This window comes from Pelobates fuscus, chromosome 11, assembly GCF_036172605.1.
Source record: "Pelobates fuscus isolate aPelFus1 chromosome 11, aPelFus1.pri, whole genome shotgun sequence".
Taxonomy (NCBI): Eukaryota; Metazoa; Chordata; class Amphibia; order Anura; family Pelobatidae; genus Pelobates; species Pelobates fuscus.
This window is the reverse complement of record NC_086327.1, coordinates 26,790,832-26,805,873: the sequence shown is the minus strand read 5'-3', so window position 1 is coordinate 26,805,873 and position 15,042 is coordinate 26,790,832. Positions and strand designations below refer to the sequence as shown.

Genomic DNA, 15,042 nt, shown 5'->3' with positions numbered 1-15,042 from the left:
TGGGTGGGTGGCCGTGCATGGACTGGGGCCCCCCCTCCTCCACTCCTCCCGAGCCGATGGATGAAAGCTCAGATGCCCTGGGACTTGGCAACAAGGAGCAGGCTCGGCTCCTTCTTCTCCCCCCCTCCGACTCCCCTCCCCTCCCCTCCGCTTGCTGGCATTGGCCCTGCCCCCCTCCTCCTGGGGCCCGCGCTCTCCTCCCTCCCCCTCCCCGGGCCCCTCTCGGCAGTGGGAGGCAGTGAGGAGGGACACAGGAGGTAGAGTCACATATTGGACGGGGGACTCACCCCTGGCAGGTACCCTCCCCAGACAGTCAAGTCCCTACACGAATCTACAACGGACACGGACTTAATACCGACCCCAACCCAGACCACAGACGACCTTTTCACCTGACCGACTCGACTTGACCCCCACTCCCCCTCCAGTCCTTTCCCCTCCCCCATCTACCCTCTCCACCAGGATGGTGCGGCCGGGAGTCGCCCCGGGGGTTGGGGGGTTCCGTCCCGCGCCTCTGCGCCTGTGGACCAACAACGTTAGAGGGCTCAATGCCGCTGAGAGGCGGTCGCACCTGCTACGGTCCCTGTGGGTCAATAGGGCCTCAATTGCATTTCTCCAGGAGACCCATTTTAGAGACTCGGACCACCCCTCACTGAGCGACTCAAGATTTCCGACTGGCTACTTTGCCAACCACTCAAGCATAAAAAAGGCAGGTGTGGCGATCTTATTCACCAGACACATCCCGTTCTGCTGCTTGGAAATGAAGGTGGACCCAAATAGTCGTTATCTGTTCATCAAAGGCACGATTGCAGACAGGCGATATACGTTCGCCTCCATCTACGCCCCGAATGCGAGCCAACACCGATTTCTCTCCAAAACCCTCAAGCTGCTCGACCACTTCCGTGAAGGACTCCTTATTGTAGCTGGAGATCTGAATGTCCCTCTCGACCCCCGCATGGATACCTCTAAGGGCCGCAGCGCGCACTCAGACGTGTGCCGCCGGGTTACCCACAACGTGACTGGCAGACGCGTGGAGAGTCCTCCATCTGGAGGATAAAGACTTCACCTACTATTCACCAGTTCACCGTGGGCACAGTCGCTTAGACTACATTCTGGTGGCCCAAGAATTCCTGCATTTGCTCCAGGCCTGCGATATCCGAACAGCGGTGTGGTCTGACCACTCCCCGCTACTCGCAACAATGAGCTCCCACCTATTTAAACCAAGCAGTCGGCAATGGAGGCTTAATGAGCAGATACTGGGAGACGCGCTGGCTCTCACGGAAGCAGGGGAGGTACTGAAACGTTACTTTGAAACCAACAACCCCCGGAAGTGACACCGCTGACGAGATGGGAAGCGCATATATGCATTATCCATGGTCATTTTATTAAGACCTGTACCAAACGTAAAAAGGAACTCCACGGGCGCCTCGCGGACCTATACACGCAGACGACCCAACTTGAGCTTAATCATAGAACCACCCAATTGGAGGACACCTACCGGACGCTCCTAGAGGCTCGTCGAGACTTGAAGCGCCTATTGTCCCAACAATTGACACACACACTCCGCAAATCGCGCAGGCATCTCTATGAACATTCTAACAAATGCGGCAGAATGCTTGCGAGAATGCTGCAGAAAAAGCGTAGACTGGCCCAGATAACGACGCTACAGACGGCAGGATCAACACCCACGAGGAGACCGGACAAAATCGTGGCTGAATTCCACGACTTCTATACTAAACTATATAACCTGCCGACAAGCTCAGGACAGCTCAGGAGAGGATGGTTAGAACGCGGGATTACCTGGAGACTCATGTACACCGGAAGTTGACTCAGGCCCAAGCCGAGGACCTGTAGGCACCCATAACAATGGAGGAACTCACAGGAGCCCTCAAGGCCACCAAGACGAATAGGGCACCGGAACCGGACTGACTCCCCACCCGCTACCTTAAGAGCTTTGGGGGGATACTTCTGCCGGAGCTCTTAGAGGGACTGAACTCTATACTGGAAGGTGGGAGGTTCCTCGATGACACCCTCCTAGCTACCGTGGCGGTTATCCCGAAGGAGGGAAAAGACCCCGCCACGTGCTCAAGCTACAGACCCATCTCTCTGCTCAACGCGGACCTCAAGTTGTTCACCAAGGTCCTGGCCCTCCGAGTAGCCCGGGTCGCCACTGACCTAGTCCACCCGGATCAGACAGGGTTTATCCCTGGCCGCGAAGCCAAAGATAACACGGTGCGGGCGCTTAACATCATCCATGCCACACGGAAATCCGCCTGGGGAGGCCTGCTTCTCTCCACAGATGCCGAGAAGGCCTTTGACCAGGTGGACTGGCAGTTTATGAAGGAGACCCTGGGAGAGATGGGCTTCGGACCCCACTTCCTTACATGGATTGCAGCTATATATGTGACCCCGAAGGCCCGCCTGCGGGTCAATGGCGCCCTTTCCTCCCCCCTCACGATCAAAAATGGGACTCAACAGGGCTGCCCCCTCTCCCCCTTCTGTTTGCCCTCACGCTATAGCCTTTTCTGGCGGCGGTCAGACGGGACGGGGGCATAGCGGGAATTAAGGTGGAGGGCACGACCCACGAAGTCGCCGCGTATGCGGATGACATGTTGTTTTTTATTGAAAATCCGTCGATCGCAGTTCCGAACTTGCTGCGGGCATTTTAGGAATACGGATCGCTATCAAATCTTAAACTGAACACAGCCAAATCTGAAGCGCTGCCACTTCACTTACGCTCAGATGCACTTGAACGGCTTAAGGCAAACTTCCCCTTCAATTGGTGCACGCACCGCATTAGATACCTTGGGATCTGGCTACCAAGTGACCTGAGCAGATTATACCAGGATAACTATTTACCCCTACTGGGTACACTCCACACAGATATGCAGAGGTGGGGAGCTTCGTGTGTCTCATGGTTTGACAGCATCAATGCCGTTAAAATGAATCCCCTCCCACGGCTTCTGTACATTTTCCAGATGATACCCACATACGTACATCACTCTTCCAAAATGCTGCGGGGGAGCAGTTCTACCTGCCCTACAATCCTACTACCATGCAACTCACCTCCTCCGGATTGTGGACTGGCACAACCGACAAACACTGGGTCCATCTTGAATGAGCACAGGCCCGGGGATGGGTCCCATCAGTTGTCTGGCTCCTAAACCCCCTACAGAACGGAGCCATTTGAGAACACCCACTAATCGGGGCAACAATGCGAATATGGTCTACCCTACGGTGTAAACTTGAGCTCTCAACTAACCCGAATCGAATGACGCCGGAGATCTACAACCCTGAGATAGCGGGAGGCCTGGCGCCGTGAGACGTTACAGGTATGGGACATACCAACAGACTTCGTCTGGGGGAGTGGTGCTCTGCTGGACAGCTAAAAACCCTTGAGGGCCTACTGACTCAGGAGCGGGCGACTGAGATGATACGTTTCCGATACCACCAAATATGACAATCGTACCTCACAATAACTGGAAAACACCTCATACACAGGAACTTAACCCAATTCGATGCACTATGCACCGCAGAGACACACCTACCAAGGGGAATCTCGATGATTTATGCTATGATACTCGCAGCCACGAAGACCCGGCCGGCACCTTACCAGGCGAAATGGGAGCAGGCCACGGGGCATGTACTGTCCGAGGCTGAATGGGAGAAGATCCACATACTGACACATTAAGGGACGATCAGCGCCATGCTCCAGGAGCTGAATTACAAATGTATGACTTGCTGGTACAGGACGCCGGCGCGACTTTTCCACATGGGTCTCGCCCCGGCCAGCTGCTGGAGGTGCGGCACCGCGGAAGGCACGGATCTACACATATGATGGTCGTGTCCCGCCATTACCCGCTTTTGGCAACAAATACATGACAAACTGAAAGAGATCCTGGACTCAGATATCCCGCTGCAACCACTCCCAATGCTACTCCACCACACCACGATGCCCATTGGGAGATACAAGAGATCCCTCACGAAACATTTTCTGAATGCTGCAAAGAGCCTGATACCAGCTAAGTGGACCCTATCAGATTGGACTACAGAGAATATAGTGAGGTGTTAGGCCTCAGGGAGACATAGCCTAGACAACTCGGCCCACACTTCACCGCCGACTGACATGTTAACCAATGAGAGTTATGGCACGGTTACACAAGTTTTCACAGTTCACCTAGTTCCCTCATCACTGACATAGAGGATGCGTTGCCTGTGTGGCAAGGGTTATAGCGCATACAAATCCAGAGTGCAATACAGGGGCGCATACACGGCTCTACACTAAGCAGACACCATACAGGACATAGACATTTGAGTCCTATTATGCCGACAATCATAGAATGGACCTCAATCCCAGCTCTCGGGGCATGTAGACCAGGGAGTAAAATACTGGGTACCCACACTGCGTTCTTGCTAGTGACAACTTTAAGATGCAGCGGTGCCATGACTCAGGGACACTCGCAGGGAGCTCAGGGGATCACTAGGGGGTAAAGCAGTGAGGGAGGGGGTATACGTACCTCGGGCACAAGATATGCGGCACTATAAAGGGTACCCACTAGGATAACAGGCCCCGGAGGTGCAACGCTGACCCCTAAAGCTACCCACGCCATACAAACACAGTTCAGCCGCGAAAGCTGGGAGGTTGCAACCAAGAACGCTATACTCTGTTCCTCGACCTGACAAAATGTTTCTACATTGTTTGAAAAATCGCAAAATAAAAATTGTCAAAATAAATAAATAAATAAATAAAATGAAGTGTACTCCAATAAACGTAAAAGTGCAAAGTGCACTATGCGGCGCTAGACATGTTTGACAATACAAATGCAGCAGAATTAGCTCTTTCAACTTAAAACAAAAGGTATAAGGAAAACTAATAGTGCAGATCAGTAAAATAAATACATTGAAATCTTTATATATGAATACAACTCACAAGAAATGGGTGGATCAGGCATAGGGAGGACCAATTCCTAGGAACAAGTTGGTTCCCAATGAGCTTCCTTCTATTTAAGCATGTTAGAAGTATAATATATCCTCTTATGTTTTGTAATGTGTCTATTTATGGTATATTTTATGATTAACTTGCCATTTTTTGCCTTGTATAGAATTCATCCTGATAGCTGAATTATTTTTCTATCTCCCTTATAATACTACATAGATGTTGTACATTGTAAGTTTAAAGGTTCCAACGTTGATACCTTGGTTTTATGTGGTAGCTATATAGTGTAGACATTTGTTACTCCCTACATATTCCGTTGGTCTCAGTGGATATTAAAGGACACTATGGTCACCAAAACAACTACAGTTTAATGTAGTTGTTCTGGTGTCTAGAGCCGGTTCCTACAGGATTTTCAATGTAAAAGTGAAGTGACTGACATAAGTAGTGTGCAGAAGCTAAAATCAGGATTGAACCTGTGGACGGTGTTTATTTTTTTTTAACTGCAACGATATCAAGGCTGTTTGAACTACTCACACATCACAGCTGCTTTTGATGATCAACTATGGAAACAAGTCCACTGGTGGGGTCTCTCTCACAAAACGTTTATGGACAAACCTGTTTGATATAAGACGTTTGTAGATAAGTGTTTATTAAACTTTATTATTCATTGGCTGATACCAAGGTCTGCAAGGTGGAGAACACTTGGAAGCGATTTACAAATGTTTCACTAATAGAAATGTGGGAGAACATTCTAGGAGTGTAGCAATTACCATGGAACCAATGGAATTGTGTCTGTTTGTTTCTGTGGTTCTTGCCGTATTTTTAGAACTTTGTTGATATATATCCACACAGTGCTCATATTGCTTGAATAAGACATTTGATTTTTGTACTACTAATAAAACTCTATTTTATTTTAATGCAAAAATGTAGGTTTCGTTTCTACTGTGACCATTTTTGAAATTTGTGAAACGCTAACCATTGGTTTTATTATTATTATTATTATTTTTGTAGTTGTGAAGCAGTTGCCAGCTGCCACCAGGAAACCCAGCACCTTTCAATGTATCGTATTCTTTGTGATGTTCCTCACGATAGCAAGTATATCCTTCTTTTATCATGCCAATATAACATTTACTGAAAAGACCAAACAAAGCATTGAAGTTGTTGAAGGAGCTCAACAAGAACAAGAAGTGGCAATAGCCACCAAACAACATCACACAGGTATGATGACTGTAAATGTTGCTGGACGCCTAGGGAATTTACTTGGGGAGTATGCTACGCTCTATGGCCTTGCAAGACTTAATGGTTACCAAGCCTACATCTTTCCAAGAATGCATGACCAGTTATCCAAAATCTTTAAAATTCGACTCCCCGTTCTTAACCAGGAAGTTGCTAATCGTATCAAATGGAAGGATTACAGACTTCATAATTGGATGTCTCCAGAGTACAGGAATTTCCAAGGAGACTATGTGAGACTAACTGGTTATCCCTGCTCCTGGACATTTTATCATTTTTTAAAGGATGAGATTCTAAGAGAATTCAGTTTTCATGAATGGATTAAGGAGGAGAGCTACGCTTATCTTGCTAATGTGCGAGGTAATAAGAAAAATGTTACCTTTGTTGGGGTGCACGTCCGCAGAGGAGATTATGTAAAAATTCTGCCAAACAATAAAGCAGTTGTTGCTGATAAGGGATATTTACAGAAAGCAATGGACTATTTTAGAAATAAATACCAAAACCCAATATTTGTGGTGACCAGTAACGGCATGGACTGGTGCAAGCAGAATATAAACAATTCCCTGGGTGATGTCAACTTTGCTGGAGACGGTAGAGAAGGTTCTCCAGCCCGAGACTTTGCCCTGCTGGCACACTGTAACCACACTATTATGACTATAGGAACGTTTGGGAATTGGGTTGGGTACCTGGTGGGAGGTGAGACTGTCTACCTGGCAAATTATACCTTACCTGACTCTAATATCCTTGGACGTTTAAAATTTGAGGCCTTTTTTCGACCTGAATGGATTGGAATTCCAGCAGACCTCTCTCCACTTCTGAAAAAAGGCAACCCAGGCAAGGGGGTGTTATAGAGGTTAAAATTATTTTAGAAACTAGGATTTTAGAATAATTAATTGTTTTATAGGATCCAGGGACATTCATAGATACCTATCTATATAAAGATCAAAGACCAAGATAAAATCTTGGTCTTTGTCAAGTCCTTTAGTATTAGATGAACTTTTAAATTGTATTGTAATAAAATAATTATGGATTTTGTTTTCTATATGCTGGTTAATAATTTATGTTTTGCCCCAACCTGTCTGCAACTATTAACTGACTACCCACTGCATATAGATTGGGGATACAGAACAGGCATAACTTGAACCAAAAGATAACCTATATAAATAGGTAAAGGGTATGAAGTGTATTACTGGTCCTTAGAGGTGGCCAGACTTGAATAGTCAAAGTAAGCGAAGGACAGGAGAGGTACACAATAGACAGACCTAGACAGTAGACAGACCTAGGCCAAAGGATAACTGTCACGATACCTAGTAACCCAACACGCAGTGTGTATTTGGTTATAGATTAGACAATGTGTACTGGTCCTTAGAATGGCCGGGTTAGATAAGAATGGTCAGGGACAAACCAATAGCGAGTCACAGGATGACAGAATGCAGTTAATTTAAGTTTAACTGTAAACAGAAACCACAACAGGGCAATGATCCATACCCTAAGTGTTTTTTTTTTATAGCTTGTAGCTTTCAGTTCTATAGCCACGCCCCCAAAACGTTCCAAATCGACCGTTTTGGCAGACTGTGACGTCATCAGCATCATGACGTCGGCGCGCATGTGCCTCATCATAAAAAGGCGCAGGGCTACAGCGGCTGGAGTCGGAACCGCTGAGGTGAAAAGAGGGACCATGGGAAGTGTCCATCTCCCCTTCATGGACTGCTCACTGTAAAAAAACAAACAAAAAAAACCTATTGCCCCCACCCCTGTGCGACGGGTGGGGTCCCTAAATAAGAATGTGGAGGGGGGGACCTACTGTCCTCCCCCCGGCCCCCACCCCTGCAAGGTGGGTGGGGGCCATAAATAAGAATTTGGGGGGGAACTACTATTTCGTATATAGCACTTTCATTTACATTTTACTAAACGAATACGAAATAGTAAGAAATTTTGGACAAAATCATATTCGGCCGAAAACGAATGCACATGTATACTCAAAATATCAGCCACTGGCAACTTAGATATTCTGAAACCTCGTACATGCTAAATTGTAACAAGAGTCAGAAAGCTGTGAATTCTCAGAGCAGAAAATGGTACAACAGCATACTCTGGTGGATGAGTATAAAACATGCATAACACAATAATGTGATAGCCTGGCAAACTCTTTATTGAGAGAGATGTAACAGGCCTCCCAAAATTACTCTAATGTAAAATTTACATATGAAGTATATACTTATAATTAGAAAATTATAACTGGACTTTCGTGTTAGAAAAAAGCAAGTATGTTATAAAAGTAATGGATATTATATATGTTTGTTTTCACAAAACAGATGCAGTGACATTAGGTATAACTTAACTTCCTACTTACACAATGTGAAGTGAAATTTGCCCGTTGGATCAAGCCAATCAGACAAAGAGTTCCTACTAAGTATATTGTGCCTTTATACGTTCACACAGCACCCACACTAGTGGTGGCTGAGCCTTGCTAAAATAGAGCCAAGAGTTGGCTCATGAAGAGCTCCGCATGTGAATTTTCCTCTGTCTCTCCTTTGATTGGATGCCTGAAGAGGGAGAAGTGTTCAAAATGTTTAAAGGAATACTGCCCATACATAAAGCACACCAAAAGAAAACCTACAGAAATAATACATTCATGTTTAGGAATTGAATGGTGACATTTGTAGATAGATCATTTGAAAAGTTTTTTCTAACAGAAAACTTTTTTGCGTTATAATTTTTCAAACTTAGGCCTCGATTTAACATTGTTGGATAAGCTTTTAAAATGATTTAATATTTTGGGATTAACATTTAAAACAATCTTTTGAAAATATTAAAATCTTTTGAAATACAAAAAAAATTTATCGTATTTATAAACATATTTCAACATGTCAAAAATATAAAAACATTGAAATGTTTTTCAAAATATTAAATAATTTTATAGAAGCATTAAAAATATTAAATAATTTTAAAAACGTATCCAACAATATAAACTTGACGCCATATTTTGATCATTTAAGAAAGGAAGAAAAGAAGAACAGATTCTGAGAGAGGAAGAGGAAACAATAGAAAATGATGTAAGTTCGGCGTGACAGTGCCACTTTAACCTCTTAAGGACCAAACTTCTGGAATAAAAGGAAATCATGACATGTCACACATGTCATGTGTCCTTAAAGGGTTAAATCACTTTGTTTATGCAGTCTAGTCACACCTCCGGGCTTGTGACGTACACAGCCTTCCTAAACACTTCCTGTAAATAGTCAGCTAATGTTTATACTTCCTTTATTGCAAATTCTGTTTAACTTAGAATTTCTTGTCTCCTGCTCTGTTAACAGCTTGCTAGACCATGCAGGAGACTCCTGCATGTAATTACAGTTCATTTTGCAGAGCAGGAGGTAAACACTTTTAAAGAAAGTTACATGTGATTTAAAAATAAACCATATTGTTTTCACGCAGTCTGGGTCAGTCACAGCCAGGGGAGGTGTTGCTAAGGCTGCATAAATAGAAACAAAGGTGATTTAACTCCTAAACGGCAGATAATGGAGCAACGGAACTTCAGAGGCATAATCTATACACAAAAACTGCTTAATTAATCTAAAGTTGTTTTTGTGACTTTATTGTCCCTATAATAATGTAGATGAAATACCAACAACAAAGTGGTAAAAATACAATTGATTAAAATATTAAAATCTATTCATATTGACTTAAAAAGGTGTAGAAGTTGCAGAAAACAAAATAAAATAAAAACTTCCGGTGTTTAATTTCAAATAAGCCTAAGTGAGCTTGCTTTGCATCATTTTGGCAACTTGCTCAATATATACCGTATATACTCGAGTATAAGCCGAGTTTTTCAGCACATTTTTTGTGCTGAAAAACCCCAACTCGGCTTATACTCGAGTCAATATCTGTATTATGGCAATTTGCATTGCCATAATACAGACAATGGGGCTGTGGGGGCTGCAGAGAGTTTACTTACCTTTCCTGCAGCTCCTGTCAGCTCCCTACTCCTCCGCGCCGGTCCGTTCAGCACCTCTGTCAGCTCCCAGTGTAAGTCTCGTGAGAGCTGCGGGGTCATAGTGCGGCTCTCGCGAGACTTACAGTGTGAGCTGACAGAGGTGCTGAACGGACCGGCGCGGAGGAGGAGTGAGCTGACAGGAGCTGCAGGAGAGGTAAGTAAACTCTCTGCCAGCCCCCCACCTACACAGTGCCCATCCACTGGACCACCAGGGAGTGAGAGCCCCCTCCCTGCCATGTATCAAGCAGGGAGGGGGGACGAAAAAATAAATAAACATTTAAATAATAATCAGACACACTCACACTGCATTCATACACACACATTGCACTCATACACACACACACACACTGCATTCATACACACACACTGCACTCATACACACTGCACTCATATACACACACTGCACTCATACACACACTGCACTCATACACACACACTGCACTCACACACACTGCACTCATATACACACACTGCACTCATACACACACACTGCACTCATACACACACACTGCAATCATACACACACACTGCACTCATACACACACACTGCACTCATACACACACACTGCATTCATACACACAGACTGCACTCATACACACACACTGCACTCATACACACACTGCACTCATACACACACACTGCATTCATACACACACACTGCATTCATTATATACACACACTGTAAATAAATATTAAATTAATATAATTTTTTTAGGATCTAATTTTATTTAGAAATTTACCAGTAGCTGCTGCATTTCCCATCCTAGTCTTATACTCGAGTCAATAAGTTTTCCCAGTTTTTTGGGGTAAAATTAGGGGCCTCGGCTTATACTCGAGTATATACGGTACATAATTTTGCCAGTGGAGCAAGTTCAAGCATCTATTATTGCTATCAGTATTGAATGAGACCTCAGCGTGGTTACTTAACAACACTCTCCCCTTGCTCAGTCAATTCCTATTTTAGTCAGCAGAGGGAGCTCCAACCTTGATTACGGCTATCGATTATGTTGTTAACTAAAGCTCAAAGTTTATACTGTATCATTCATGAAGTTGCTGAGACTAAATCTCAGCAAACGAGTAACTGCTTTCCACTTAGATATTATAAATACTCATAATTAAAAATTTGAATGAAGTTTCTCTAAAATGTAGACATCTTAGTTTGCCTTATGATGGTGGTCTCCCAATTCACTAAAAGCCATTTAGGTTGTGTCTGCTGCAAACTATGCAGAAACTTTGTTCCTTGACTTAGTGACCACGCTCTACCCCACTGTGTTGACTGGGAAGCTAATGATGCATTCAATGTTTTAGCTTCATTCCTATTAAGGTCTGACATGCTTTTTGGAGGCACATCATGCAATCACATATACTTAAAAAGTAGGAAACCCCTAAAACCTAAACAAGAAACACTTCACATTGTGTCACTTGCCCAATGTATGTTTTGGTGCCAAAATGCACCATCATCAGGGACCCATAGTGAAGTTGCTCCTGCACCAACAGAGTTTAAGTGCCCTGCTGGATATTCAAAAAATCTTGTCTTTCAAGCACTTCCTTTGATTGGATCTCCTCTTCAAAGGGGAGTGTGGGGGATCCTTATAATGTAACTCTTCCTATTTCAAAATTCAGATAGCTTTATCTCATAATTAACACTCGATTTGACAATCTTCTGTACCACAGAGATGCTCATTCCGGGTCATTAACCCTTGAGAACAAGAGAACTTCTAGAGCACTGGCATGAGACATAGGGCTTTATGTATGGACAATGTACTTCCCCAGGAACGTTTAAGTGATTGCGTGTCCTCTGGCAACAGGCCAATATGCGTATTATTAAATACAATTGAGTTTGGGTTTTTCTCATTTATAAGACAGCTATGTTTCTATCTGGGCCGTGTTTTGTGAAATCCTTTCTGTTTTACCGCCTCTTGCTGTAATTTCGATTCTTGGTGAAATCACTCTTTCAGATGTTCATCGTAAGTCAGGAGTGGCCAATATCTCCCCGTTTTTGTCTTTCATCGCATACCAACCAGCATCAAAATTACTGATACGTTTTATTCTTTTGGGGTTACCCAATTCTGCTTTATCCTGTAGAAGGTTGTCCAAATATGCCATTAGTGCCACATGGTAAGTCCTATTTAGGCATTTATTAGGGTTTGGTTGCCATATTTTAATAAAGAGCAGGCACAATTAAAATGCCCTTTTGTGAATGTGTGGACCACCTTTAAAAAGGCATACTAAGACATCTGTATCCCCTTTCTAAGACAGACTTGATAAATTAAACAACGTCAGAACAAAAAAGTAAAAAATGTCCTAAGCCATATCTTGAAAAGCCACCTAGAAATTATAGGAATGTTGAAAAGCCTAAAAATATAAGTCCTTATTCAATATGACACAAACAACAGGATAGATAACATCTATGAGAAATAGCTAATTAACTCAAAAGTACACTACTAAAATACCATATAGAGCTATCAAAAAGCCTACAAAGCAGAGAATGCCTAATATATTAATAGAAAAAAAATGTAATATAAATTCTGCTAATAAGTTGAAAGGCTATTAAAGGATAACTGGAGCAGGGCTTAATTCCTTTAAAATGGATAAAGAGTGTAACAAAAAGGAGAGAAGGGAAGTATAGCCAAGTAGGAAGGGAGACTGAAGTGCCCTTATTCACCAAATGGATGTCCTACATAAGGGTAAACAACCCACCTACAGCTAAATACACACTGTAATCCATGCTACTATGTCAGCACACAATACAGAGCTTTGTAACATCTATATAGTCTCTATGGTCTTCCCTGCTTCACTCCCTACACAGTGCAGTTCAAATACTTAATGCAGGGATTTTTTTTTCTAATTTTTCTACATATAATTCATTTAACATATACCCAATTTCCTTTCAAAACTGGATGGAAGGATCATTATATTAAAAGATAGTGTTGAGGTCACAGTTATCCTTTAAGGCACAGATAGGATTGCACTTTTTTGGGGGTTGTTTTTTTGTTTAATTTCTACACTTTTTAAAGTCAAAGTGAATAAAGTTTTATGTTTTAATCAATTGTATTTTTCCCACATTTCCTTGGGGTTTCCCCTCCTATTTTTTGTACACCAAAGAAACAAGGTCAAAAGATAGACAGGCATATACAACAAATGTAAAATGCAATCATATGCACTCACATAAGGCATATTATCAGACCATAGCGTGGCCGGGTAAAAGGGTAAAAATCACGAGAGAGCACTGGTCCAAAGATGACAGGAGTCTAAATAGGTCCAGGCCCCTTGTGTGACATTTGGCCTCTTTTGTGCAGGCAAAATGCATCATAACCATCATGCCAACAGAAAGGAATAAAAGGCGCAGAGGTGGTGGCTAGCGTCATTTAGGTTTGATCGGGCAAAGGTTGTCACGGCAAATGTTGCATAATTTATTATTACACTATAAAATATTATCCTTTAATGTAATTTGTGTAGTAAATGGCACAAATTACAGAGATGCTATCGCTGAGGTCAACAGGAGTTACATCTTTTAAAGCTGGAACCCCCACAGAGGTCAGATGACAGAAGGGGTAGTATGAATGGCATAGGAATGTGAAAAGGATTTTACTATATGGACGGGAAGTAATTAAGGCTCTGCAAGGTGTGAGGTTCTACACTTGGAAAAAGTCTAAATGTCTCTTCATCCATTTGGCATGTACCTTGTAAAGGATAGTTCAATCCTTTTGATATGGTAACGGGATTAGTTTCATGAAGATCCTTGTGTTCCAATATCTTATCCAAGTGAAACATTAATACTTACCCACAGGTTAATAATTAAGGCTCATTTTTATTATATTTGGAATGGGACAAGCCCAATCTCTTAATTAAGCCTAAACATGAGTTGCACAACTTAAACCGTGTGGCAGGAGTTGTGATGTCTGTCCTATTGGATCGTGGGCGGGGCGTGCAACATGTCTATGGAATGGGAAAACAATAACAAATTCATAGAGGCAATTATTATTTCTGTGGCAAGTACAGTAGAGGAGATAAAACCAAAAGTTTATATTTGGCTTGTTGATTCCGGAACAAAGGAGGTGGTCACTTAGAATCACTATAGGTACGCTTTGGCTCCACCCCTGGCTGAGGTGTGATAATCCAGAGGGTATATCTCCTGTAATCCTGAAGGGTGGTAGTGTACTTGCTTGGGGCCAAGATCTAATTTTGAGTGAGTCACCATCTTTCCTTGCCAGAGACCCCCTGGACAGAAGTTGTACTTTGAAAAACCTAAGTGAGTAATTAGGACTTCTGTATTTTATCCTTTTTGTTTTTATCTGTTATTGGTGTAATTTTTTTTACCATATTTATTTCTATGCACTGTGACCATTTTTTGCTCATAATAAATATTCATTTATTAAGTTCTGCCTTTGTCTGGTTAAGGATCATGTTACCTGAAGAGACTAGTTAGTATTTTTGTAATTCCTTAAATATTGTACTAAGTAATATTTGGTGGGTTTTATTGTTGATTTACCTGGGGGACCAAGGCACCCCATTTATAAATTGTCTTGGTGGTGGCAGCGTTAAAATAGTAATAGTTATATTATTATGTTTAAGTGTGGGTGGTGTTAAAAAGGGGGATTTTGACATTATTTCCGGTCTAGTGCCGACAAATAGTGTACTTTAACCCTTTCACCACCACAACTACGTCACGCACACTCTTGGAATAGGGTGCGTTCGTGACAGGGACCACAATGACGCAACTTTGATCTGGTGAAAATGATGCTGCATTTATAATTCTGGGACAGCGGTTGAATTGACGTTGATGTTCCAATATTGGTGAGTGACCTTACAGTTTGCTGTCGTCTGACAAAAAAAATGAAGTAAACATCTTGAACAAAAAACAAACAGCAAAACGGAAAT

At 43.1% G+C, this 15,042-nt stretch overlaps 1 protein-coding gene across 1 annotated transcript; it reads left to right on the top strand.

Moving 5' to 3' along the window:
• Nucleotides 1-6,153: 6,153 nt before the first annotated feature.
• On the top strand, nt 6,154-7,017 carry LOC134576780 (galactoside alpha-(1,2)-fucosyltransferase 2-like). Its single transcript, XM_063435484.1, has one exon. The coding sequence runs from the start codon at nt 6,154-6,156 to the stop codon at nt 7,015-7,017; it is 864 nt and encodes a 287-aa protein (XP_063291554.1).
• The last annotated feature ends 8,025 nt before the right edge of the window (nt 7,018-15,042 follow it).